General features: G+C 43.3%; 4 protein-coding genes across 10 annotated transcripts; 1 reads left to right on the top strand and 3 right to left on the bottom strand.

Moving 5' to 3' along the window:
* Positions 1 to 253: 253 nt before the first annotated feature.
* Positions 254 to 2,385, bottom strand: LOC6535176 (serine/arginine repetitive matrix protein 1). The gene is made up of 2 exons (XM_002095802.3): positions 2,229 to 2,385; positions 254 to 2,134 (listed from the first exon to the last, which is right to left on the bottom strand). Exons 1-2 carry the CDS (start codon positions 2,307 to 2,309, stop codon positions 299 to 301), a joined length of 1,917 nt encoding a protein of 638 aa, XP_002095838.3. The 5' UTR covers positions 2,310 to 2,385; the 3' UTR covers positions 254 to 298.
* Positions 2,386 to 2,910: 525 nt separating this feature from the next.
* LOC6535175 (ADP-ribosylation factor GTPase-activating protein 2) lies at positions 2,911 to 5,588 on the top strand. 4 transcript variants are annotated; one of them, XM_015195575.3, is made up of 6 exons: positions 2,911 to 3,200; positions 3,279 to 3,602; positions 3,752 to 3,859; positions 3,963 to 4,109; positions 4,167 to 5,001; positions 5,057 to 5,588. In XM_015195575.3, exons 1-6 carry the CDS (start codon positions 3,120 to 3,122, stop codon positions 5,200 to 5,202), a joined length of 1,641 nt encoding a protein of 546 aa, XP_015051061.2. In that variant the 5' UTR covers positions 2,911 to 3,119; the 3' UTR covers positions 5,203 to 5,588. The 4 variants fall into 4 exon arrangements, with proteins under 4 accessions (XP_015051061.2, XP_039229723.1, XP_039229722.1 ...); XM_039373789.2 differs by having other exon boundaries at positions 3,960 to 4,109; XM_039373788.2 differs by having other exon boundaries at positions 3,752 to 3,868; positions 3,960 to 4,109.
* Positions 5,589 to 6,527: 939 nt separating this feature from the next.
* LOC6535174 (translation initiation factor IF-2) lies at positions 6,528 to 8,038 on the bottom strand. 4 transcript variants are annotated; one of them, XM_015195572.3, is made up of 3 exons: positions 7,811 to 8,038; positions 7,522 to 7,713; positions 6,528 to 7,456 (listed from the first exon to the last, which is right to left on the bottom strand). In XM_015195572.3, exons 1-3 carry the CDS (start codon positions 7,887 to 7,889, stop codon positions 6,663 to 6,665), a joined length of 1,065 nt encoding a protein of 354 aa, XP_015051058.2. In that variant the 5' UTR covers positions 7,890 to 8,038; the 3' UTR covers positions 6,528 to 6,662. The 4 variants fall into 4 exon arrangements, with proteins under 4 accessions (XP_015051058.2, XP_039229724.1, XP_002095836.2 ...); XM_039373790.2 differs by having other exon boundaries at positions 6,528 to 7,441; XM_002095800.4 differs by having other exon boundaries at positions 7,522 to 7,692.
* A 13,970-nt stretch (positions 8,039 to 22,008) lies between these two features.
* On the bottom strand, positions 22,009 to 22,623 carry LOC120321448. The gene has a single exon (XM_039373941.1). It carries the CDS (start codon positions 22,411 to 22,413, stop codon positions 22,060 to 22,062), a length of 354 nt encoding a protein of 117 aa, XP_039229875.1. The 5' UTR covers positions 22,414 to 22,623; the 3' UTR covers positions 22,009 to 22,059.
* Between the last annotated feature and the right edge of the window lie 1,869 nt (positions 22,624 to 24,492).

Genomic DNA, 24,492 nt, shown 5'->3' with positions numbered 1-24,492 from the left:
TTCTTGCGTGCCGAATCCATGGAGGATAGGGATCCACATCAGAAATCAGCCTCAGCACCCAAGGGCGAGGACACACCTCTGAAGGATCCCCATCCTTGGATGAAGTGTTGCGGACGGAATTTTACACGTTCTATATTTGCCGTCCAGCCTGACCAAAATCTACGACCTGGATTGACCCGTCGTCAAAGAGGTTACGTGCACACACGCAACCAGAAAACTCCTTAATCTAAGAATAAAATAACTATGTCGTATATGTTGCACGTAATAAAATTTAATGTTAATCAAATGGAGGAGCTTTTCAGAAGTAACTACTGTGGTCGTACTGCTCAGTTACCCCCGTGGGCCACTCGGTGTAGCCATTAAGAGCGGGTTGGGGCGAGTAGATTTCTCCGATACTGTGCCGCAGATCGTTGGGCCCCACGTAATAAAGTGAACGCGTCGTGGACAAGCGGTGGCGCAGATCGTACGGCCCCAGCTCCGGAAAAGGCTGTCCGTAGGAACTGGGAAAGTTTCCCGCATGCGAACTGTACTCAGTTTGGGTGTAGTGCGTCTGCGTGAAGACAATTTGTGGAACCTTTGGGGTGGGAAGGAGGTACTGGAGCATCTCCTTTGGCCAGCTAGCTCGGTTGTCGTGAAGTGTAACCAATGGAGAAATGGGGCGCGGTGATATTGCGGGCAAAGGCGGTGAGAAGGCTTGGAATGGTTGGTCAAGAGATTGTCTCTCGTCGACTATCCCAGTAACTATGCCTGGCACCCTGGGCCTATTTTCAAATGTATTCAGCTGTTGGGTGGGTGCAGGCTGAGAGCTACTCTTCGAGCGATTCTGGGGACTGTTGGATCGGATTCTTGAATGTTGGCAAGCCACGGTCTTCGATGGCCTGTTTTTACTCTTTGATCGCGACTTAGATGAGCTTTTCGAATGCTCCTGCTGCGTGATTCTTGCAGATTTGGATTTGCTTCTGGAACACTTTCGGAGGGTTTTCCTTGCTGACCGGGACCTGCTCCTCCATCGATCGCACAGGTAAGACCTGGTTTCTATTTGATGTTGTACCGCAGTATTGGTTGGCCTACAGTTACTTCTAGACCGATACCGAGAGTGGTGTACTGGCGAATTCCTCGAGGCACGCCTCCATCCAACGTTTGGGGATATTCGTGATCTGTGACGGCTCCCAAGGCAGGGAGACGCATCCTTTGACTCTCTACCTAAAGGACTATTTCGCACATAACGGGAACGACTTCTACGATCTGGGCTCAGGGACCTTGAGCTAAGTTTGCGCCTAGATGGAAGTCTGCGGCACCGCTCGAGTCGGTCCCTAGAGTAGCTCCGCCTCCGGGACCTATTGTGGTCTCTAGATTGACTGGTTCGTCTTCTGTGGATGGGCGGACTTAAGCTTTGCTTGGGTACTTTGGGGCTCCTAGAGTTCCTTCTTTTTCTGTGTCCTGGGGTGCGGCTGCTACTAACCGATTTGCTTTGTGAGGCACTCTTTTCATTGGATGTGCTGCGGGTGCTTCTTCGATTTATCCTATTCTCCGAGGAGAACCGTCGTTCGAGAAAAGCGTTGATAATGCAGCGTTTTGAGCTCTGTTCTGGAGATTTTTGGGACCGGACTAAGGCAATTTCTGGTAAAATATTATTACAAACTGGTTTCTTCCCTGCAGATCGACCTTCTTTACTTGAAAGAATTTCTCCCGACTCGTATAAAGACCCATTAAAGCTGAAGGGAAAAACATCAGCTTCTCGCCTGGATCTTCTGGTGAATAAAGAGGAATCGTCGGTAAGCGAGATGGAGGGCGCCGGTGGCACGTCCACTTCTTCCTCATCCAACTCGTCCTCATTCTTATAGATACTGACACCCTGTTCCTTATCCACAATGTCGCCTTGCTTCATATTAATAATGTTGCCCTGCCTCTTAATTGACATATCGGCGTGCTCTTCATCCAGTATGTCCCCCAGCTCGTCCAAGACATCCCAAAGATCTTCGCATAAGGGTTCGCTCTTAATATAAACTTCTTGTGGAAGTCCATCTTGCTCATTGGCTTCTGAGCTAAGGACTCCTTCGTCCTGGAGATCTGCCTTTGTGTCCCCGTTATCCCGTCTATGATCTTTGTGCGTGCTGCTCTGGTGGCACAGGGGCTATACATGGGGAATCATATTTCGTTTAGGCAACTGTTGAATTTACAGAAATTTTCAGGAACGCAAACGGGACGAAGCCGTTTGATATACACACCTTGCGAGGATGCTTTTCTTTACTCGGAAAGTCAGAGCCGACAGCAGACGAAATGACTGTTTCGCCTTTTCGCCTTCTCATTATATTGCCATAAGTTTGAATGAAATATATTGTTCACATTGGCGTTTATATATTCGATAGTTGAACGCACTCGATAGCTTACTTTTAAAATAGCAAAGCTATCGAAATTATTGGAGGTGTTCTTGTGTTTATTTTTGTCGGATTTTAACGTCGAATACATTTTTGCCCAACGTGGAGTAATTTACGAAACTAATGTTGTTCCAATATGGGTAACATTTAATTCCTGAAATAAGTGAAGAGGGAGAAAGGGAAAAATCACCTGAATGAATCACGTGTGCGCAATGTTTTTTATTTTAATAATTATTTTAGAAATAATAATTTTCAACAAATGCGAACGTTGTCCGTTCTTACCACTACAAGAGTGCATAAATAGACAAAATTGGAAAAAAAAAAACAAAAAGGGCAACCCTTTTTTTATTTAGCTTATAAAAACTTTTGGTGGAATAAGAGAATATTAATAATCGGATAACATTCGCTAATAATCATCGAGCACCCCTAATCAAATATAATTATTTAAAACCGTTGGCCCGCGCGAAAAGCAAAACGTGGCATCTCCGAGATCCGCTGCGCTTTCCAGCACTAGTGCGCAATACAGCACGGAGTGAATTAACAGCACCCAGAGGTTCGTTCGGTCTAGTACTACGACAGGAAAACTCGTCCACGTACGTTCCGAAAAGTCAAGCAATTTGGCAAAGGTTTGAGTTTTGTATCTAGGGCTTCCCTCGGTCAGAAAGCGCCCTCAAAGACCGTCTAGCAACGTCGACTATTACACGTCTTTCAGTTGAGAAATTTCAATTCGAACCATCTGACATGGCCAGTCCAGCAGCAGGACCCTCCAAGCAGGAGATCGAGTCGGTATTCAGTCGCCTGCGCGCCCAGCCAGCCAACAAAGTGAGTGGCCTACTTTCGCCAGTTCGCCCTTGAGGTTCCGACTAATGGGACTCTGACCTCGTTCCCTCTTCTCCGTAGTCCTGCTTTGACTGCGCGGCCAAGGCTCCCACATGGTCCTCGGTTACCTATGGCATCTTTATTTGCATCGATTGTTCTGCCGTGCACCGCAATTTGGGTGTGCACCTGACCTTCGTGCGCAGCACTAACCTAGACACCAACTGGACCTGGCAGCAGCTCAGGCAGATGCAACTGGGCGGCAACGCCAACGCGGCGCAGTTCTTCCGGGCCCACAACTGCAGCAGCACCGACGCCCAGGTCAAGTACAACTCGCGGGCGGCTCAGCTGTACAGGGACAAGCTGTGTGCCCAGGCCCAGCAGGCCATGAAGGTGCACGGCACAAAGGTGAGATTAAACCACACGTTGTGTTTATGTGCATGTAGTTTTTTTACACTTAAGCCCACTAACTGATAATTGCTTTGCTTTAATGCTCTGCCCGCTCGTTCCCGCCCCTGACCGTTCCTCCTCCTTGTTGTACACATTACACCCACCAGCTGCATTTGGATCAGACGGACAAGAACGAGGGCAACGAAGCCGCTAAAGAGGACGACTTCTTCGCTCAGTGCGACAATGAGCCAGACTTCAATGTGCAGAACAATAATGTCAGTAAGGTATGCCGCCACCCATAGCCAGGGGACTCGCACCAGCTTATGATTATCCGTTTTGTAGCCGTTAACTGATGCAAGATTTACACTGTTTCAGCAGGATCAAAACCCTCCCACCGTTTCTCCGGTCATAAGTATTGAAACGCAACTAAGTGGCGCCCCAAGCGTGGATTTGCTTAATTCCGTTGTGCCAGCAGCAGTGCCGTCGTCCATAGGTGCTCGAAAGGTGCAGCCGAAGAAGGGTGGAGTACGTGCTGACGCCAGCAGTTAGAAGCACTGCCTAATCAACTTTCATATCTTTTAGCTGGGTGCTCGAAAAGTGGGCGGCCTGGGAGCCACGAAGGTAAAGACTAATTTCGCGGACATCGAGGCTCGTGCTAACGCGGCCAACGAAAAAAAGACATCAGCTGGAGCAGCACCTGTGGTCAAGCCACAGACGACCGAGGAAGAACTTGAGACGGTCGCCAGCATGCGCCTGGCATACCAAGAACTATCCATGCAGAAGACCCGCGAGGAGGCCAAGCTTAAGACAATGGATCCTGCCAAGGCTAAACAGATGGAGCGGCTGGGCATGGGCTTTAACCTGCGAGGATCCGACATGGCCCACTCCGCGTTGGGGGATATGGAGACTATTCAGCAGTCGGCAGCCCCTAAAGCAAAACTTTCTTCATTGGAAAGCGAAAATTTTTTCACTGACTATTCGCTGTATGGCAATAGCAGCAGCGGAGGAGGGTCTAGCGAAAAGCAGGAGAGCTCTGTTGGCGGCACCAGCAAGCTGGATAAGTTTGAACTTGATGCGCTGGGCTACGAGACAATTGAGCCCATTGGGGGAAGTCAGAGCAATATAACGTCGATGTTTTCTGCCAGCAAAAACTACGACAAACCCAAAACGTCGGCGCCCATTAAGAAGAATAGTGCATCCTCACAAACCAACACCAAAGGAGGAACTAGCACAGATCCCGTGATCGCTCAGCAAAAATTTGGCAACTCCAAGGGTTTCGGCTCCGACCAGTACTTCGCCAGCGATCAATCTTCGGCCGACGTTAGCGCAAGCCTGAACCGCTTCCAGGGATCGCGAGCCATATCTTCATCGGACTATTTTGGCGACGGTTCTTCTGGTGGCAGTGGGGGCAACAGGGGTGAGTAAAATAAGGCGGATCTAGAGTTATGAGGTCTGAATGGGATGTATTGCAGCATCTTCGGTCAACTTCAGTACACCGGATCTGGATGTGGAAAGCGTAAAAGAAAGCGTACGTCAAGGTGTACACAAAGTGGCTGGCCGTCTGAGCAACCTGGCCAATGACGTGATGACCTCTTGGCAAGACAAGTACGGTTACTGATATCAGCGAAACACCCAAAGCAGTGCTGGCAGCGGTGTCGGGGAGCAGTCTAATTTTAACGTTTATATATTAGTTGTCGCAATTATGCAGAAAGTTATGAAGAATTCCAAGCAGATAGCCACTTAGTCTAGTTACAGAGGAGGAAACACTTCGCATGCCTCATATCGTTCTTGTAAACAAATAGCAGAAACACGAAATCCATCTAAATTTGAAACGAAATCAATGCAGTATAGCCAGCTGTACAAAAACGCGTAGTGTCTTTTAAATATACATAAATACAGCGGTCTTATTAGATGGTCATCATGTGGACTTCAGGCGGCGCATGTTTGTGCACTGTATTCTGAATAAAATTGTTTTACTTTGTTTTCATCTATTGCGGACCATAAGTGAGCCTTTATTTTGAAATAAGAATTTATATTTCGGCTTATTTTAATTTGTTTTCCGTTTATCATGAAATTAAGCGAAGAGTGTGACATAGAAAAACTGACTGCATAGGAAATATTTCTGTGTTATGGAGTTTAGAAAAGATCTTTTAAATTTAACTTGAACTATATAACGTCGGCATTTAACTGGAGTTAGAAAGTTATCAATGTATAAATACAAATATTTAGAGCATATAAACCATTTTAAAGGTAGTTTCATTAACTGTGACCTGATATTCACTGGGTTTTCTTTATTTATTAAAAGCATTCTTAGAATTTTTAGGCAGACAATCCGAACATTACTATCTGTTCAAAAATTATGAAAATTCCACTTTGGTACGAAAATGTTGAGCTTTAATTGTTGCAAAAAACAAAATTGTATAATATTATATTATATTCTATTATTATATTATATTATTATACTTTGTTCAAAATGTTACGACCTTGCTGTCAATCAAGTTTAGAGACATGGTATTGACACATTTATTATTTTAACTGATGTAGTTTGCAAAACAGGTCATTCAGCTTACAAGGTTGACATTGATAATAGTCATTGAGTGCATTAATACGTATTCTTGAGTGGAAGGAACCATAACTGCCCGAATCAGTCCATTACTTTGCACGTTACAAGTAAATTGAGATATACGATAAGTGGTAATTGTGGGAAATACGGGAAGTGGTAATTAATAAATGAAACCACCGCTAGGTGGCGCGTTATAGTCGACCTCCGCAAGGCTGATAGTTTACTAACTTCAATTGATTTTTGCTACTTTTATTTTTTATTTTACTATTAGCTGTTTCACTTAGATGTTGCAGATCAGCCAATCTATGTTAAGGAATGTGCTTAGGAAAGTCAACGGGTGATTTTCTACCTCTGACAAAAGTCCGTGTTAATGCGGAATATTTAAAAACAGAAAATTTGAATTTATTGCGCTCAAAGATGGACAAATTTGCTAATAATTACAGGAGAATCCTTTTAGACTGATTTGATTCGGGTGCTCTCGCAGTTGCGAATGCCAGCAAGATGCGGTTCGAGGATTAGTGGCGGAACTTGCTGGGATTCGGGCGGGCACGGCGGACTGCGGACTCGGGGGAGCCGTACGCGATGGCGTGGCTGGTGGCAGATCCGCCCTCTCCGGTGCTGAAAGAGTTGGCGATGGCAATGGCGCCGCCGTTGGTGCCTCCGAAGTCGATTGGGAAGAAGGTGCCAGTGGGCAGGGGGGCCGCCGGCTTCTTGGAGGGCTTGCCAGCAGGAGAAGCTGCCTTTACGGGTTTCTGGGCTACGGGACGACGGGCGTTTGGAACGCGCACAGGGTTAATAGGTTGTACGGGTACGGACAGCTCTTCCTCGTCCTCCTCAACGTCGTCGGCCACAGCGTTCTCTATTTCCTCCTCGTCTTCAATGGCGGCGGCCTGTGGCTCCTCCTCCTCCTCCTGGTCTAGCTCGACGATCACCTTCTTCTTGGCGGGCAGGTAGCGGTTCACTGGCACCACGGCGGCCACAGGGGCAATGGGAGCGGGGACTGGGAGCTCAGCATTGGAAACGGGCAGAGGAGCTGTTTCTTCCTCAGCAGCAGCAGCAACGGAGGCTTCGTCTGCGGCGAAGTTGAAGTCTCGTGGTACCTTAGCGGCATCATCAGCAGTCTCGGGTTCGGGTTCAGCCTCTGACTCGACCTGAGGCACCACATTGGCATCGTTCGCCACCTGTACAACTGGGGCTTGGTCGGGGTAAGCCTCGGCCACGGAGGTGGCGCCGTGGGCTCCGGCGGCAGCGAGGACGTCCTCAGCTGGGACTCCTTCGGCGCTGACATCAGAATCTGCGTGATTGCAATCTTTGGTTAGGAAGGGCGTGGTTAGTGCTGGCGAGGATTGAGAGGCGGATGGGCAGACTACTTACCCTTCAGGTATGTTCCGGTGGCTACGGTCTCTCCGGCCACGAGGGCACTGGCTGCCTGGGTGGAACGGGCGTGCGTGCGACCTGGCTGGACGTACTGCATATACATGAAGCGCTGATGGGGCGCGGATCCGTACCACTCGGCGGCTGCGGGCTGCTGTAGGTAGACCATTCCTGGAACGAGGTATTGCCGGTCTTCAGTAGGATTGCGAAGGGATGGATGGATGCAGATGATGTGATTAGAGGGTGATTGTGCTAGCGGAATGGGTAATCCTTTGGGCGGCGAACTCACTTTTCCTGGCGGGCAGGGCATCGCCGCTGGCCAACATGCCGGCGACCAGTAGTAGAGCCACGGCAGCACAGAACTTCATGTTGGACTGACTTTAGTTTTGGAGGGGAAAAAGTAGTTTTTTAAATCCTTTTACGGGCGACGGTTGCGATTATGGGATACGGAATGGCGAGCTGATCACAGCAGGAGCTAAACTTGTTACTGAAGTTTCCACCAAAGAAGTGATGTCTGATCGGGACAGCGCGTTAGATTTATATACGCGACGAGCCAGGCAAAAGGCCAGCACATCGAGCATAATGAGAGGCTCAAAAAAATCGGATATACCCATAGACGCGACTGATCCCTGCTTAGTATGCAACGGGGATCTTCGCGGGAACGTGCGAACCATCCGCCTGACAACTCCGATCGCTGGACGATGACGTGGAGTTCGCACCATCCACCATCCCAGTGACTGACGGTCTGTGGAACTCGGCGGGGGTGGCACCGGACCAAGCGATCGGACCTGGATCGGCAAAAATATACACACCGCTGGGGACACATGTGGGCCATAAAATCGCAATTGGCAATTTAGTTTTAAGGTCATTCGAAGACTCGAAAGGCGGGTGGAATTAAGGTTTATGGGTGCGTGTGCGCCTTTATCGCCGAGATATAAGAGCGCCGCCTAGAGAATTGAAGTAGACTGCTTGAGGCATGCGGTGCATAATCAATCTGAGGAAAAGGATCCCGGCCGTGACTCACCGCCTCGTTGAAGTCAACGAAAGTTTTGAGGAGGCGCCAGAAGCTGCATATCAAATGTCAATTACTACACTCCCCCGCTCCACTTTGCAGGAAAAAGTGATGTCTTCGAGGCATCAATCATTCGCACTGCGGGACAGAAGGCCGAAAATTATCTTTGATTAATTTGAATACCTGGTATTTTGAGTTGAAATATGAAAAAATATGAAATCTTAAGAATAATGAAAGGGATATATAATTTGAAGTAAAGTAAATTATCAAGTACATTAAATTGCAATTAAGCTATTACAATGCTATTTTTCAATTAAACGTTAAAACCAATTTGTATTGATTCAACAGCTTTATATTAACGTGGAGAATATACAAAATAATGCGTGGTGCAACATTGGCTGTAACTAGGTAACTGCACAGTATGTAATTCTGATTACTCATCATAAGCGATTTTTAAGTTTCTGTTTTAAACGGCTTCTGATATCCGTCACTTCAAAGGCGGCGACATCTGCTCGGTACTCGCAGATTAAATCGATTATTTGCATATTAAAATGACTTAATATGTCTCGGGATTGATTGCTAAATTCAAATTAGCTCAACAGCCTAATGAAAGAATAGTCATTGCCATCTTATAAGTTACTACCAGAAATAACTTAATTGAATAAAATTAAGGAAATAATCTATCGGTAGACCACCCATGTGCCCAATAGCGCATTTGTAGAGAAAATTAAAATTAAAATTCTAACTTATTTCTAGAACGCAAACTCGTGACTTGTGCTTTGCATGACAAAAACCTACATTGTGTTACTCATACGCAATATTCTATTTCGACTGGAGCAAAATAGAAAACAAGAGGTAAGTCATTGTATCGCAGTATGAATGCCCTAACACATAGGCTTTCCGATTTTAAAGATATAGTATTTGGCAAGTAGTTGGCATTGGCCATTTACAAATTGAAAACAATAAAACCCTCAAGCAGAGGAAGACTAACACATTTTTTTTGGGGGACTTAAAAAATGTTGTTTATTAATGTGGTTTCAATTTGTTTTGATTTTGTATGCTGAGAAAAGGCGCAATGCAAGAAATGGCATCTTTAAAACATGAAATATTACATACATTTGAACGAATTTAGTTACATAACGAGTATCACGAGTAAAAAATTTACTTTTTAAAAATCATTTTTTGAACAGGAGGTAAAGGGGTCGAATTCGCATATCATTCTCATTTGCATAAATTTAATTTAAGTTAGAATCTTGGGTCCATAGTAACTAATGTTTTCAATAAATAATTTAAAATACCCGAACAGAAAATGATCTTAGGAAGAGCAAAACAAATATAAATAAAACAAAAATAATTTAATTTTATATCCTGTTCGACACCTGCTTATAACATACCCTCTTTGGTTATTTATGCAAATTGAGGGATCATCCTTGGAGTCTTGTTTTTACGTTCTATTTAATTTCAGAATTTGGAACACCAAAAATCATTAAATCGAATGTCCGCACGACAAGATAGTAGAAGCTCGATACAACAAAATGCGAAGAGTGGTCACAAAAAAACCAACCGCCTAATGTTCGACATTATTGTGGATATGCGAACGGAATTTTAATGCGCGCAGATTAAAAGCCATTTGGTGACGATGGGCGATTGGGCGGATGCCGAAACTCGAGTAGGCACCCGTGGCAAAACGCCACACTTTGATATTCATGGATAGCGCAGTTAATTATGCCTCCAAAACCCATTGTCCGGTATCACATCCGCACCGCGCAATACACAATACTTTGTATTTCGGGTCGACTTGACGCCAATATGCCCGCAAATTGTATTAAGTGTTGCTCCGACACTTAACACTTGCCTTGCGATTTCAGCAGACCCCCAACCTGTTGGAAGAAGGTTTCCCTTTGGACAATGCAATTAATCATCGCAAATTAAAATTAATTTTATTTCAGGCAGTTCGACTTCGCAGTCATCGTATCCTGCCTTCCATACTGGGTTTAATCCCAAATGATTGTAGAAGCATTTGGTTTCACGATCATCGGTGCTCCACAGCCTGGTTTAAAAATTATTCCATTAAAAAATATTCCTAAATAAAAATAATTACTTTTAACTGGCTGTTTTAGAGTGAAAGGACATTTCAGAATGGATAAAAATATTCTACAACATATAATCCAATTTTGACAAATTATTATTATACTTCTAGTGGTCCTAGTTTCATTCTAAAAGATATATATCTTCTAAACGTATTTCGATGAAAGCCGCCTGTTGTAACATTCACTTTTCCAGGCATATGGATAATTACCTGGTTGCTGGTTAAAAGAAACGTGAAGGTTGAAATTAAAATAAAAAATAATCAAACGCATTTTAAGCTCTGCATGTAGAGCTTTGTACATATATATTTTCATGTACACTCGTTTTTCCAAGTCTGGGTCCCACCAGATGTCGACTGGACTGGTCAGTGATTAAGTGCAACTAGCGACGAACACCGGACATCGGACTCCAGCTGGCCCAGAAAGCCGCGCTTAACTTGCTGGGGCTCATTTTTCTCGCAGCTAGTGGCCGAGTTGGCAATTAAAGATATGCACATACATATATCGGTCTATGAGCGCTGAGGACCTCTTTGTATTTTTTTGGATATAAATTGTAGAAATAGGAAAAAACGCGCCACAGCTGTTTACCGCTTGCCCAGGATCAGCAACACGGAGTGCGGCGGCTGTCGCATGCTAACCGGTTGCCATTTTCACTTCTACGACTTTTTCAGAATTTATTTTCACACTCTTGAGGACAACTTTGGCCGCGCCACATGGCCCCTGAGTGTTAAGACCATCCTGCAGCCAGGCTTCCTGGTCCGACTCCTGATTTCGTCGACCAGGTTCTCCACCATTTCGCAGGCGCCTCCTCTAAGTATGTGAGTGTCGCAGTAGTCAAGATGTTGCCATGTTTAGCCTTGTCTGCTGCACTTTAATGGCTTCATATTTCCTGCGAAATTAGAGAAGTTGCTTTTGCTTACATTTGGAACTGGTCCTGGCCCCGAAACTCTGCTTGGCCCCGGGCTCTTTGTCTAAAGCGAACTTTGCTTTGTTGCAAGTTTCTCGCTGCTCATTATGGCCGGGACAACGCACACTCCTCGAGTCTACTCCATTAAACTGTAATTTTTGGCAACATTTCGGTTTGCATAAATCTCTGCCCGAGTGCAACCGGTCCTGGTCCACATCGTGCAGGTCTCTGGTGTCCTTGTGGCTCACGCTCGCTCATGTTTCAAGTTTATTAAAAAGTCCTCAACATATTATGGTTACTTAAACTATTAAAATAACAACTACTGACTCCAGCATTAATGTTGTTCCGTGTGGAGTGAGAGTCCTCTTGGGCTCCCGTGCTCGTCCTTTGGATCCGGGGTCGCAGATAATGTGTAAATAATTCGGGTACCAACAATGGGTCTAGAGCTGGAATTGTTTCGAGTGCGGACAAAGATTTGTATCTGCAAGCCGGATGTGGCACCTTTTTCCAAGCCAATCACACTGTCCTTTTGTTCTGGCATTCCACACCGATTTCTATTCACCCCTCCTGATGGGTGGAAGAAACCGCAAATCCGTACGAGGCTCATTACGAAAGGTTTTCGGACAGTGAGAGTTAGAGGCCCAAGAAACTAAGCCTCATATATAAGTCGAGCTGGTTCCGGGAAAGGGGCCGGGTGGCCAGAAGGTGGAGGAGAGCCCGCCGCACAAAAAAAAAACACTGCAGTGTGACAAACAATGGGCCGCTTGCAATCGGTTTTGCGGCAAGTGTCCTGTTCAACGGCTGCTGGTTGTGGCACGACCCTCCCCTCGGGGAGCCTATGTTACGGGACCAGCGATAGAGGACATGGACGGATGGCGATTGCGCCGCAGGGCAAATAAGTTACCTAAAAAAGCCGCAGATGCCCACAATGCAAGGCACATCGGGAGGATCCAGTGACCGCCAATGTTTTCCACATTCGGACGGTGGGCTGACTTGTCAAGCTTTCGGAATTGCATTGTCAAAGTGTCTCCTAGGTGGTATGCCAACATCTTTTAGGAAAAAAACTTGCAAAGCAAATGGACTTACTAAGTGTATTTAACTTTCCAATCGAGGCAAAATGAGGCTTTGAATTTTATTAAGTTAGTATGGAACGATAGTTTGACCGATACAAAAATTCCATAATAAAGCAAGTTGTTTCCGTTTAGTCACTGCAGTTACAATTATTTTGACGAAATTTTGACAAGCATTTTTTATGTTTAAGTGCGGTTAAGATTTTATTTTCTGTGAGACTTTTGGTCTTAAAACAAATTTAATATGTATTTTTGAGTAAAGACTATGTGTCTTTATTATTTTATTAATTTCTTTATTAGTCTTTTAAATTTCCTGTGACTTGCCAAAACACGTTTTCCCCCGTTTAAACTTTTTAAAAATGTTTTGAATTTTTTTCGTTTTCTTATCTTGCCAATTTCTATCGGTATATACGAAATACACGGCCCCGCTCTTTCTAACGCCCACAAACCGCACAAAAGGGTCACGCCCATTTAAAATTTTGCACTTTTTAAAAACTTTTAGATTGTTTTTGTATTATTTTATTTCCCTGAATTTCTATGGATATGCCAGAGAAATTTGGGTATCTGATAGTTGGGGAACTATAGCGTTCACTCTTGTTTCAAAGATGTATCAAGCAACGCCCTGTATGTATAGTATTGGGTTTGGCACACTATTGAACGTGTTATGATCTGGAAAACTTTAAGGGCTGATAACTTGGATTTCAACGTGGGATTCTACATGAGTATTATTTCCGCAGAGCACGTATGTATGTTTCCTGAATTGAGGCACTTCACTTTAAGTAGATTTAGAATCGGTTTTTAAGGCAACAAAGACATATGGGGACTGGACGCATCATACTTCAGACCTGTGACCTTCCGTTCCATTTTAAAAATGTGTCCGTTTTTGTCTGAGATATTACACTTTAGTTTGCTATTATTATTTGCAAAGTGTAATAGTCAGTATTTTTGAAGAGCTCCGTAAATAATTTCTAATAAGTTTCGCACTCACATTGCGGTCCGTTCGCGATTTCATTATGCTTCAGTTATTTGGCGCAGCTTCTGTTGTCGCGGAATCTGCCGCCACGTAATTAGCATTTTAGTAATGGAATCCAGTGCGAGGCCGCACTTTAAGTACTTGGGCGGGATTCACGACAAACAAGCCAACCAATGGGATGTGGTTAAGATGAAGCGTAAACTCAGCCAGACTCGACATATGCAAATCCACATTTTAAATGGACTTAAAGTGTTCGCGTTAGCCGCGCTCTTGACTCGATTTGTGAAAAGCGGATGCTGCGATCTTGTATTTACTTCTCGGCTATACCAGGTTAATGTTTTGTTCCTGTATGGCCTGCAAGTGCTAGGTCGTGTTGCACATGCCATTGTTGGCCTATGGCTGGCACTAATTGCCCGGTGCAAGTTACGATTATGGCCATTATGGCCTCAGCGACTGAGCTGGAGATGGCCAAGTGCCAATTAGAAAGCAAAATAGATTGTAGTAAATTTTAATGATATACGGCATAGTTGCTTCCTCATGGTCTCGGCAGTTTTTTCACCAGCTGGCCGGCTGGTGTCCTTTTAAAGGAGCCAACTTCGTGCAGACAGTCGAAGGCGTTGACCGCCTGCCGCATCATTGAGTTCAAAATATGCAGCTTGGTGTGTGTCCGAGCCACTTCAATTAAAAAGACTTTCACTACAAAAAGGCCGACAAAGTCGGGCACAGAAAGCCAGGAAAACACTTCCGCTTTACTTCGCTTCACTTTCGTATGCGCCCTGGTAAATGAAGCAATTGCTTTGAAATGGCGTATACGTAAAGGAATACAACCAGTACGGAGTGTCCGTGCCAATGATTATGGCTTGAAAAAATTGTCTGAGAGCGGTGGCGGCATCCATTGCAGCACGACATGTCTTCCGGTTGCTTCCGGTTACTTATAACGAGGGAAGGGGTGATGGCAAGGGTGGTCTGACCCTTCACTTGACCCTTCACAAGCGAAATAAAATCAACCATTTTTGCCTAGCAGCTAATTTTTGTATCCTATAATGCCAAGAGACCAGATCAGCAGGCAACGGATTGCACATGTTGGTATTTTTTTAATCTTTTTGTTAGTCGTGTAAATTTCTCTTGAAATGCCAAAAATCTGGTTGTGCTTTCAAGACGCACACGCATAGGAGACTGCGAATGCAAGCGATCAATTATCAAGTGGTGGCCAAAAGCTGGTTGTGAAAAGCACAATTACAAGCAATAACGTGACGGAACCCCCCTTCCAGGCCACAACCGTTCACGACTTCCAATCGAGTGTCGGATGATTGAAATGGCTTTGTGGGTTTCGACGGGCTAAAGGATAGGGTCTGCCCGAACTCCTTCCCTGTTGTTGCAGGCAGCTATCCACCCGGTCGGGCTTCCAGCCGGCAGCCAGCGCTGGCGATAAAATAAATTTGCATATGAATTGAGAATTAAGAACATTTTGCACATCGTGCTGGCTCTTCTTTATCTCCTCCCCCTGGTTCTATCCTTTTGGAATTGGGCTGCATGGGGAGTTTGGCTGCTGTTTGGCCTTTGAATTAGAGCCCACATACACGCCCTTCTGCCTTCCCTGCCACTCGCCTTCGCCCATATTCCATATCAGCAGAGTGTGAATGGCTTATTTCCTTGTTGCCTTTTTGGCTGCTTTTCGGAATTTGCATTTGGCCTTTTTGGACCAACATTTTTAAGCGCCATGCTCCCGGCAAAAAAGAAATGCGAGCCACCGGTTAGACCATCGAAATTGAAAATGTTTTTCGACTGATGCGATAAGAAAGGACAATAGTAGAAGAGCAATACATTTTTTTTAAATATCTAAACTTTTTGAAAAAATACGTAAATTGTTTAATTCGTTATTGATTGATCTAGGCAAATCGATGTTTCATGTTAGAATGCGTTTACTCCTCGAGTCTTAAGTCAATAATTCACTTGCACTTTATTAGGGTAATGTTATCGCATTTATTGGCAATGATCATTTGGCCGAAATATAATAGAAAACAAGAGAGAACGCTATAGTCGAGTTTCTCGACTATCTGATTCCCGTTACTCAGCTAGTTGCAGTGCGAAGGAGACATTTAAACACTGACCGTTTTTGGCGGTTTGTGGGCCTTAGAGTGGGCGTGGCAAAAAGATTTTTGGAATATCGAGACAAATTTGCAAGTTTAACAAAAATGTAAAAAAAATTTTAAATTTCAACTGGCATTGGACGTGGCAGTTTTGAGAGGTCTGTGGTCGTTATGGTGTGGCAGAATGTTTTTTGGCAAATCAATGGAAATTTACAAGACCGTTATTCTACGAGTAACGGATATACGTATATAAATACAAGAACTTTGTTGTGTGTGCGCAAAATATGTTTTTTCTTCCCTTTCTACTTGGCTCCCGACTAGTCGATTTTCTTACATTTAAGAATTAAATATTTTTTTATTGATAAAGTAAAATATTTAGGACCTTACAACAAATCTAGGGATGCAGCTAGACCCACGAATATCTTTGCTAGCACAGCCAAATTATCTAACTCCGGCACCAAATAATGAACAAGAAGGCGAGTGTCTGGTCTTTCAGATACCATTATACGTTTTTAATGTAGATGCACCTAGTGATATTCTACATAACGCACCTTGTTCAACAATGACAATAAGTTTCCGGATCAAAAGTAGATTTACTGTATACTTCATACTCTGGCGGAATGAAATTAGTTGACCCCTAGCTACACGTTGAGAAACTTTTAGCACCCAAAGCAATCGAACGCTACGTATTCTTTTTGGTTTTCGTATTTCTGGAACATTTGCAAAACTTTCGTCACGCTCGTGAAATTGCTCGTTTAACTCATTTAACTTGTTGTGCTTGGGTTTAGGGCTATGTGTGTGGGCGAGAGTGTTTTTTCGAGAAAGTTTGCATAAATTGCAGCAACAAGAAAAGTTAATAATGCCAGCGGGCAAACTAGAGCTGGGGCGACAATGAAAATAATTCAATTAAAACACTTTTGGCAGCTTTGGGCTCCCCACCTGTCGCCCCATTACCTCGAAAGCTCTACCGCTGTCCTAGCATGCATGTCAAGTTACAATTACGCCGAAACCAATTAACACGTAGACAGGGTGCAAGGCGGGAGGACTATGTTTATATGTATGTACATATGTATATATGGATTGGCCGTGAGGCATTCTCTGCATAAAGTTCTCACTGGGCGGTCCTGCTTTCTGCATTCCGCGCAGCACTCTCCTCCTCAACTGCTCTTGGTCCTTTGGGCCGAGTGCGACATCTTTGCCATGTTTACTTTGCTACTTAGAGCCATTGTTGTTTCTTAAAGCCGCAAGCGGCTTCGTTTTCTGGTATTTTAAATGTTTGGGCTGGCTTATCCCCCAAAACACTTGGAACACACTTCGCACCACGGCTCCTTTGAGTGTTTAAAATTTTATTGGCCTGCCCAGGGATTATGGCTGACTGTCACGTTGATTTTGGAACTTCCAGTTCAAGAGACAAGTCTCTATGTCAACTCATAATTAATGATCAGTTACTTCTTTTTAGTTAACTCTGTGGTTGGTATTGGTGTGGATGTATGTCGCTTAACCATTTTATCCAACACACTTGCTGTCCGATTCCGCAGCCATTTGGGTTTATTAAAAATAGCTTTTCCATAATTTTGTTGAGCCCGAATTAAAGCGCGTAGGGTCGGTAAAAAACACGAATTGATAGCGCACAGAGTTCATGCTCGTTAAAAATCAATCCCCGGTGGGAGTCGGACGAAGAGGTGTGGCTCAGCAAAGGTGTACCACCACCGCTACCCTCGTGGTCAATATGCGCGACTATAAGTAAGTATACATAAGCGTCGAGGCTGCCGTCATGGCGGGATATCTTTTGGTATCTATGTACATTGTGTCTCTGCTGGGATTTCTGGCTTCAGGGCGTATGTGTGTATCCGGGAGCTTTTGTGAATAATGGGAATTTGTTTTGTGCTATCGTGCACCTCTCGTCCTTATTGCAGTGTATACACTGAAGCTTATTATATTCAATTCTAAATGCGATAATACGGAAGAACAAAAGGATATTTTAATTTAAATGTGAAAGAAATATAGAAGTATAGAGTTCTTATTAAAATCAGAGAATGGTTCTATGCAGAATTTTTACCATTTATGTGAGCAGGGGATCCGGCATTCGCATTTGCCCTGTTACATTTTTTACATTGTAAATTTTTTTCGTAATTCTGCATGGGAATCACCACAAGCTGAAGCGCAATGAAGCGCAACACATACGCGACCTTTCCAATCTACAGGGCATCTATATGGTTTCGACCATGTCCAACGATATGACCGTGGCCATGGCTCTGGCCCCAAAAATGTGTCCAATGTAGCGCCACAACAAAGAACGTTAATTGACGCCAAAATGCTCCTGTACAAAAAACCAAAACGTCAAGCGAAACTGAAAAGCAAATCGCCAGCGAAGCGGAGCAACTAAAAAAAAGGAAATTGTTCAGTCGGGCACAATTTGTGGCAGGACAGCAATACGGTGTCTTTACGGGATTCGGTGAATTTAAATGTTCCTCCAAATCGATTCGCCCAACCACCCAGGGCCGAACAGATCCGACCTGAGCCATTCCACCAGGAGGCTGAAGTGGCTGTATTAACCCTCGAGAGGTCACCGGGTCCCGTTCTCCGTTCCATGTCGGCCTGCTCCCACCTGCTTGCAAAGTGGGCGTTGTTGAATCAGCACACGTGATTAATGGCCTTTAATTATGTCAAAGTGCGGAAGCCTCCGACTAGGAACAGAGTGCAACGGTACGCCGGTTAAACGCTTGACATTAAAAAATTGACACCGTTTGGGGTGAAATGTCTGCCAGCGTCGGCCCTCCTCCTCGTGGCAACCCCAATCCTGACCGATGTTTTTGCCTGTGACAACTGTCTGGCACACGTAGCCAAGTTCCATGCGAGTACGCTTGTCTTCTAGGTCTGCACCGAAACAAATTTAAAATACACACCCACACTGGGGACATGAACCGGGCAACTCCTTTGGCCATTCGTTACCCAGCCGTGATTGTGTGGGCGTTTGTCTCGCTTGTCGCTTTTAATGAAAGCGTCATAAATTATGTCGCAGTTGACGAAAGCAACAGCGAAGCTCCCGTCTGCGAACGGAATGCCTTTGGACAGGCGTTGAGGTTGCGGGGTCACTTAGCATACTGCATGTGTATGTTCGTGCGAGCAACACATGCAGAGGAATTGATGCACTGCTGGAACAGCCGAGGATCCCAAAAGCTTTAAATATGTTTGGCAGAAGGCACTCAAGTCAAATACACCTATTTTTCATTTGATAAGCAAGACGATCTTAAGGAATAGCTTTACCACTGTGTAGTTCAGTAAAATGTATTTGTATGTACTGCGATTTTGGTATTATTCCAGTCATTAAAAGGGTATTTTATTATAATCGAATATTATTCAATAGGTTCTGTACATGTAAACTAAATGATTTGATATTTGATCAGGATCACCTGCCGTGCCCATCCGAAGATACCAAAATACCTAACATAGCTCCAGATTGGACCACAAACCTACAACTTTTACGTCCCATATGCAAATGCCAATCGATAAACCAAAAAACTAAAAAAAAAGGAAGAACGGTATAGTATGGTATAGAACGGGTATCTGATACCCGTTACTCAGCTAGTGGAAGTGCGAAGGAGAAATTGCAGCACTAACAGTTTTTGCCCGTTTGTGGGCGTGGCAAACAGTTTTTCTGCAGATCGATAGAAATTTACAATATAAATAAAAAATTAAAAAATATCAAATTATATTTCAAAAATGAATCGACAAACTTGCGCTGCGTCTATGTCTCTGGCGTCTCTATGTTTAATCTCAACATTTTTCCTTTTATAGTTTCTGGCATCATTTTTTAACACTTGTGTTCCGATGTACTATCCGTCAATCTCTAATAAACCTCCTTGGTTTAACAAAGAGTTGACAAACCTAAGATAAGTCCAGACTTTATACGAAATTTAAAAATACCGGTTTTCAGTCTATCCTTTCAAAATATTGAAGTACTCGTTTAAATTTTACCAGGCTTAATTCTCAGTGTTATAAGAACTATTAAAACTGTTTTAAGTTCCAGTTCGCGCAGGATCTGAAACAGTTTTATAATTTCGTTACCACTAATTGTTTACCTTGTCTCTAAGATCTTCGCAGTTTCCCCATATATGGAAGGAGTCCTTTGTGATCCCTCTCCATAAAAAAGGTAGCAAATCGGATGCAAGCAATTACAGAGGAATCTCCAAATTTGCTATCCCAAAGCATTTTGAAAATCTTATCACCCCTCATTTGTAGCACCATTTCAGCATGGTTTTATGAAACGCAGATCAACAACCATTAACCTTTTGGAACTAACTTCACTGGTAATTCAGAGCTTCAAAAACAATCTCTAAACAGATGTCATCTACACTAACATTAGTAAAGCATTTGGCTCTTTCTTGATTTATTAGGTTTTCCTGTTGATCTTCTAAATTGATTTAAGTTATCTGAATGGCAGGACGCAAGGGGTCCTATTTAAAAATTATCTTTCTTGTATTCTCCGAGCCAAATCCGGTGTCCCACAAGGGAGCCACCTTGGTCCGCTTCGTTTTACCTTAATTATGAACGACCTTCCCTTAATAATAAAACATTCGCGAGTACTCATGTGCGCTGATGATGTAAAATTATGTCTCCAGTATAAGGACATTTCTTGTCATTTGGACTTACAATCCTATCTAGATAGTTATAAATATGGTGCCGTGATAACGTACTAGACTTAAATGGCCCGGAGTGTAATGTTATTATTCTGTCGTGTCAACCCGAGTCACGCGACATACACTGTAAGTGTGTGCTCTTTGGACAGAATAACACTTGTTTATGATCTCGGTTTTCTTTTGGATCCTAAAGTAAAATTTTCATAAATCATAAACTTATAAAAAGATAACCAAAACCTTATTCATTTCACTAGTCCGTACGATTCTTGAGTATGGATCACCTGCTTGGAGTCCACATTACTTAGTTCACTCGGACCGCTTTGTATCGGTTCAAAAGGGATTATTACTGTTTGCCTTACGGCGCCTAAATTGGGATGCAAACCTTATGTTACCTCCTTATTCCAGAAGACTAATGTTAATTAATTTTCCCTCCCTAGCTTATCGTAGGACGATGCTTGGAATAGTCTATATTTTAAAGTTTATTCGTGGTGAAGTTGATAGTCCCGACTTGGTTTGTGGGCTAAACTCCGCTATTCCAAGCAGATACACTAGAAACTGAAATCATTGTAGATTTACTTTGAGTTGCATGACTCCTACAGACTATAATTGTAAAGCAATATAACTACCTTTTTTATCGCTTAATTAAATCTTACTAATATTTATATATTTACTCATTCGTGTTCTGGTTATTATATCGCATGTATATTCTCGCGAATCGAACCGTACAATACACGGCAGTACACAAAAACAAGAGAGGACGCTATAGTCGAGTTCCCCGACTATCTGATACCCGTTACTCAGCTAGTGTAAGTGCGAAGGACAGTTTTTGGCGGTTTGTGGGCGTTAGAGTGGGCGTGGCCAAAAGTTTTTTGGTAGTAGTAGAAATTAGTAGAAATTTACAAGACTAATACAAAAATGAAAAAATATTAAAACATTTTTCAAAAATGTGGGCGTGGCAGTTTTGGGCGGTTTGTGGGCGTTAGAGTGGGCGTAGCAACCTGAATCGACAAACTTGCGCTGCGTCTATGTCTCTGGAGTCTGTATGCCTAATCTTAACTTTCTAGCTTTTGTAGTTCCTGAGATCTCGACGTTCATACGGACGGACAGACGGACGGACAGACGGACGGACAGACGGACGGACAGACGGACAGACGGACGGACAGACGGACGGACAGACGGACGGACAGACGGACAGACGGACGGACAGACGGACATGGCCAGATCGACTCGGCTATTGATCCTGATCAAGAATATATATACTTTATATGGTCGGAAACGCTTCCTTCTGCCTGTTACATACTTTTCAACGAATCTAGTATACCCTTTTACTCTATGAGTAACGGGTATAAAAACGGTACAGTACAGTTTTTCTATTACCCGTAAGTACCCGCGAGTAAGAAGAATTTAATTTTAAAAGTGAAATTAAATTTTAAATGGAAAAAAATATTACAACGTTCTATGAATGTTGTAATAAACTGTTGTAATATGAACTGTATTTGGGAAACAATAAATACTAGAAAATGTAGATTAAACAGGCAGATTCTACTATAACGTTCTCTTTTGTTAAATATAAATTCACTGCTTTTGAAAATATGCTGTTTCCATTTTTTCTTTTAGGTAGGCCATGAATGTGGTTTCAAAAATCTTATATGTACGTCGAATTAAAAAATATTTACATTTTTCCTGGATATAATAAAAAGAAGGTTGATAGCAAGAGGCACCTCCGATGACGTTCATTTTTATTGCATAAATCACGGACTTAGAATAGCACATACACTAGGTAGCTAATATATATGGCAAAAAAGAGTATATAGAGGTTCTCTTTTCCATCGGCTCTTAGTGCGTGCCATATGTTGTACTTAATCCTATCATTTGTCGAAATAGAGTTATTAAATGGTTCACCAAGCCGATTCTTTTCCGTTACGGCAGTTTTATGTGAATTGGTAATGGGCACAACCCGTTGTGATGACTGACGCCCAACGGCCGTTGTTTTGAGCTCCGGAAGGCTAGTGCTACGTAGACGACAGTGAGTGGATTTGGCTCCGGGTAGGGCTCCAAAGGTGTTTCTCTCACAGGCCAGGAGACCGAGCAAAATGACCCAGACCAAAGACATTCCCCGCCTCGAACGTTGTAGGCAGTCTGTGATCAACTGGCGAACGCTCTCTGTGGTGTTTTTGTCGTCGAAACAGATAGGCAGCTGCAGTTTCGCTTTCCGTTTGCATACCTCACAGGTGTTTTTTGTTTAGTTCGGTGTTTTCTGTTCTTTTGAAGCTGTTAGCTTAGCCCTACCCTTGACCTTCCAATGTCGCAATGTTTTTGATTATATGTGCCAGGCGGCTGTGTCAAGGAATTAGGGCCATATTCGAAAAAACATACTTTTAAATAAAATTATACTGAAGCCAAAAGTAAAGACGGCCGTCTTTATTGCTCAGCATGAACAGCCTTTGCTATATGATAAATCAAATAATTACAAAAGTTCAGACCAAGCCACTCCCACAGCCATGGCTATTTCCTGGGCACAGGCATAACTCGAAACAAACTTTTGCCAAAAAGGTAAAGCAGACGAGGTAAAGTTTCAGCAAGTAACAAAAATTGCATTTAGGCGCATTTAGGCGGCAGTTAGGTGAAAGGACGAGATCCGTGACATAAGCATTGGAGATAAAATTCATTCATAGTTTCTTAAAACTCTTTCTCCGCTTAAAGCAGAAAATCATATTTGGCTCCAAATTTAATGCAGCTTCATCGTCGGCGGCAAAACTTTTTTGCCAGCTCTGCAGGCCGAAACTTTCGACTCGGTCGTTGTGGGTTCCAGTCTTCCTGTCTCTCCCAAGCTTTCGTCCTGGCTGCTTCGTCATCCTTTGTGCCAATTCGTGTTGCAGAACTCCAGCGAAGCGTGTAAAATGCACCATAGCTTGGTTAGGCCTTCAAGCTGGCGCCGCTTTTATGGATTTGAACAAAAATGGCTCCAAGCGAAGGATGCCGGGATGCGCAACATTTTAATTTGTTTCCATCTTTACCATGAGTATGAATTAAAAATATTGAAATTTTTTCGGATAGTACAATTTTAAATCATATATCCAAGTTAAACCATTGTCCGTCTGTTTTATACCCTTGCAAAGGGTCAATTAGAAGTCTAGTAAAGAAGTAAAGAAGATATTTTTAACAATTGTCAGTATCAACAGCCGAGTCGATATAGTCATGTCCGTCTGCGCGATCGTTTCTACGCAAACTAGTTTAAATGTATCTTCATTAAACTATGCCAAAAGTATTTTTTCTAATACAGATCGGTACGGGCCGGCTAAAAGCTAGCATCACATAACTAACATAGCTGCTATAGGTGAAAGAAAGATTGATGGAAAATAAGTGAGAACGCTATAGTCGAGTTCGTGCAAAACATGCATCGTAACCTGTGCTGTGTGGCACGTAGCGCCGTCCTGCTGAAACCACATGTTGTCCAGATCCATATTCTCGATTTCAGGCCAAATAGAAGTTGGTTATTATCGACCGGTATTGCTCACCATCGACGGTGATGCATTGCCATTTGGTAAACCTCGTGTGGATTGTTATGGTCCCAAATACTGAAATTTTGCTTGTTGACGCAGAACGCAGGACGATCATCGCGACCGTAATACAGGCGATGTGAAACGTTGATCCAACTGAAGTCCTATTTTCCCTGCACTTGACATCTGCCACTCAAACAACATGGCCGCAGTGAGCTTTCAAAGTTTGAGCGTCCCTATTGGATAACCCTTTAGAAGTTCGAACGATAAATTTCAACGATTTCTAGAATATCAAAAGAAATTGGAAAAAAAAGGATTAAATGAAAAAAGATTTAAACATTACTTAAACGTTTAGGCGTCGCAGTTTCGAGCGGTTTGTGGGCGTGTCAAAAAGTTTTATACAAATTGTAAAAAAGATTGATAAAAAAAAAGAAAAAATATCACAACATTGTTTATAAGTGTAAGCGTGGAAGTTTTGGTCGGCTTGTGGGCGTTAGAGTGAGCGTGACAACATCAATTAAAAATCTTGAACTATTCAGCTCGTATAGTTCCTGAGATCTCGACGTTCATACGGGTGTACAGACAGACAGACGAACGGACCCATGTTGCCTTTCATTTTGTAACGCCCACAAACAGCCTAAAACTGCCACGTCCACATTTTTGAAAAAATATTTGTATATTTTTACAGTTAT

Source organism: Drosophila yakuba, chromosome 3L (genome assembly GCF_016746365.2).
Source record: "Drosophila yakuba strain Tai18E2 chromosome 3L, Prin_Dyak_Tai18E2_2.1, whole genome shotgun sequence".
Classification (NCBI taxonomy): Eukaryota; Metazoa; Arthropoda; class Insecta; order Diptera; family Drosophilidae; genus Drosophila; species Drosophila yakuba.
Note: the sequence above shows the minus strand (reverse complement) of the source record. Positions and strands in the feature narration are given on the sequence as shown.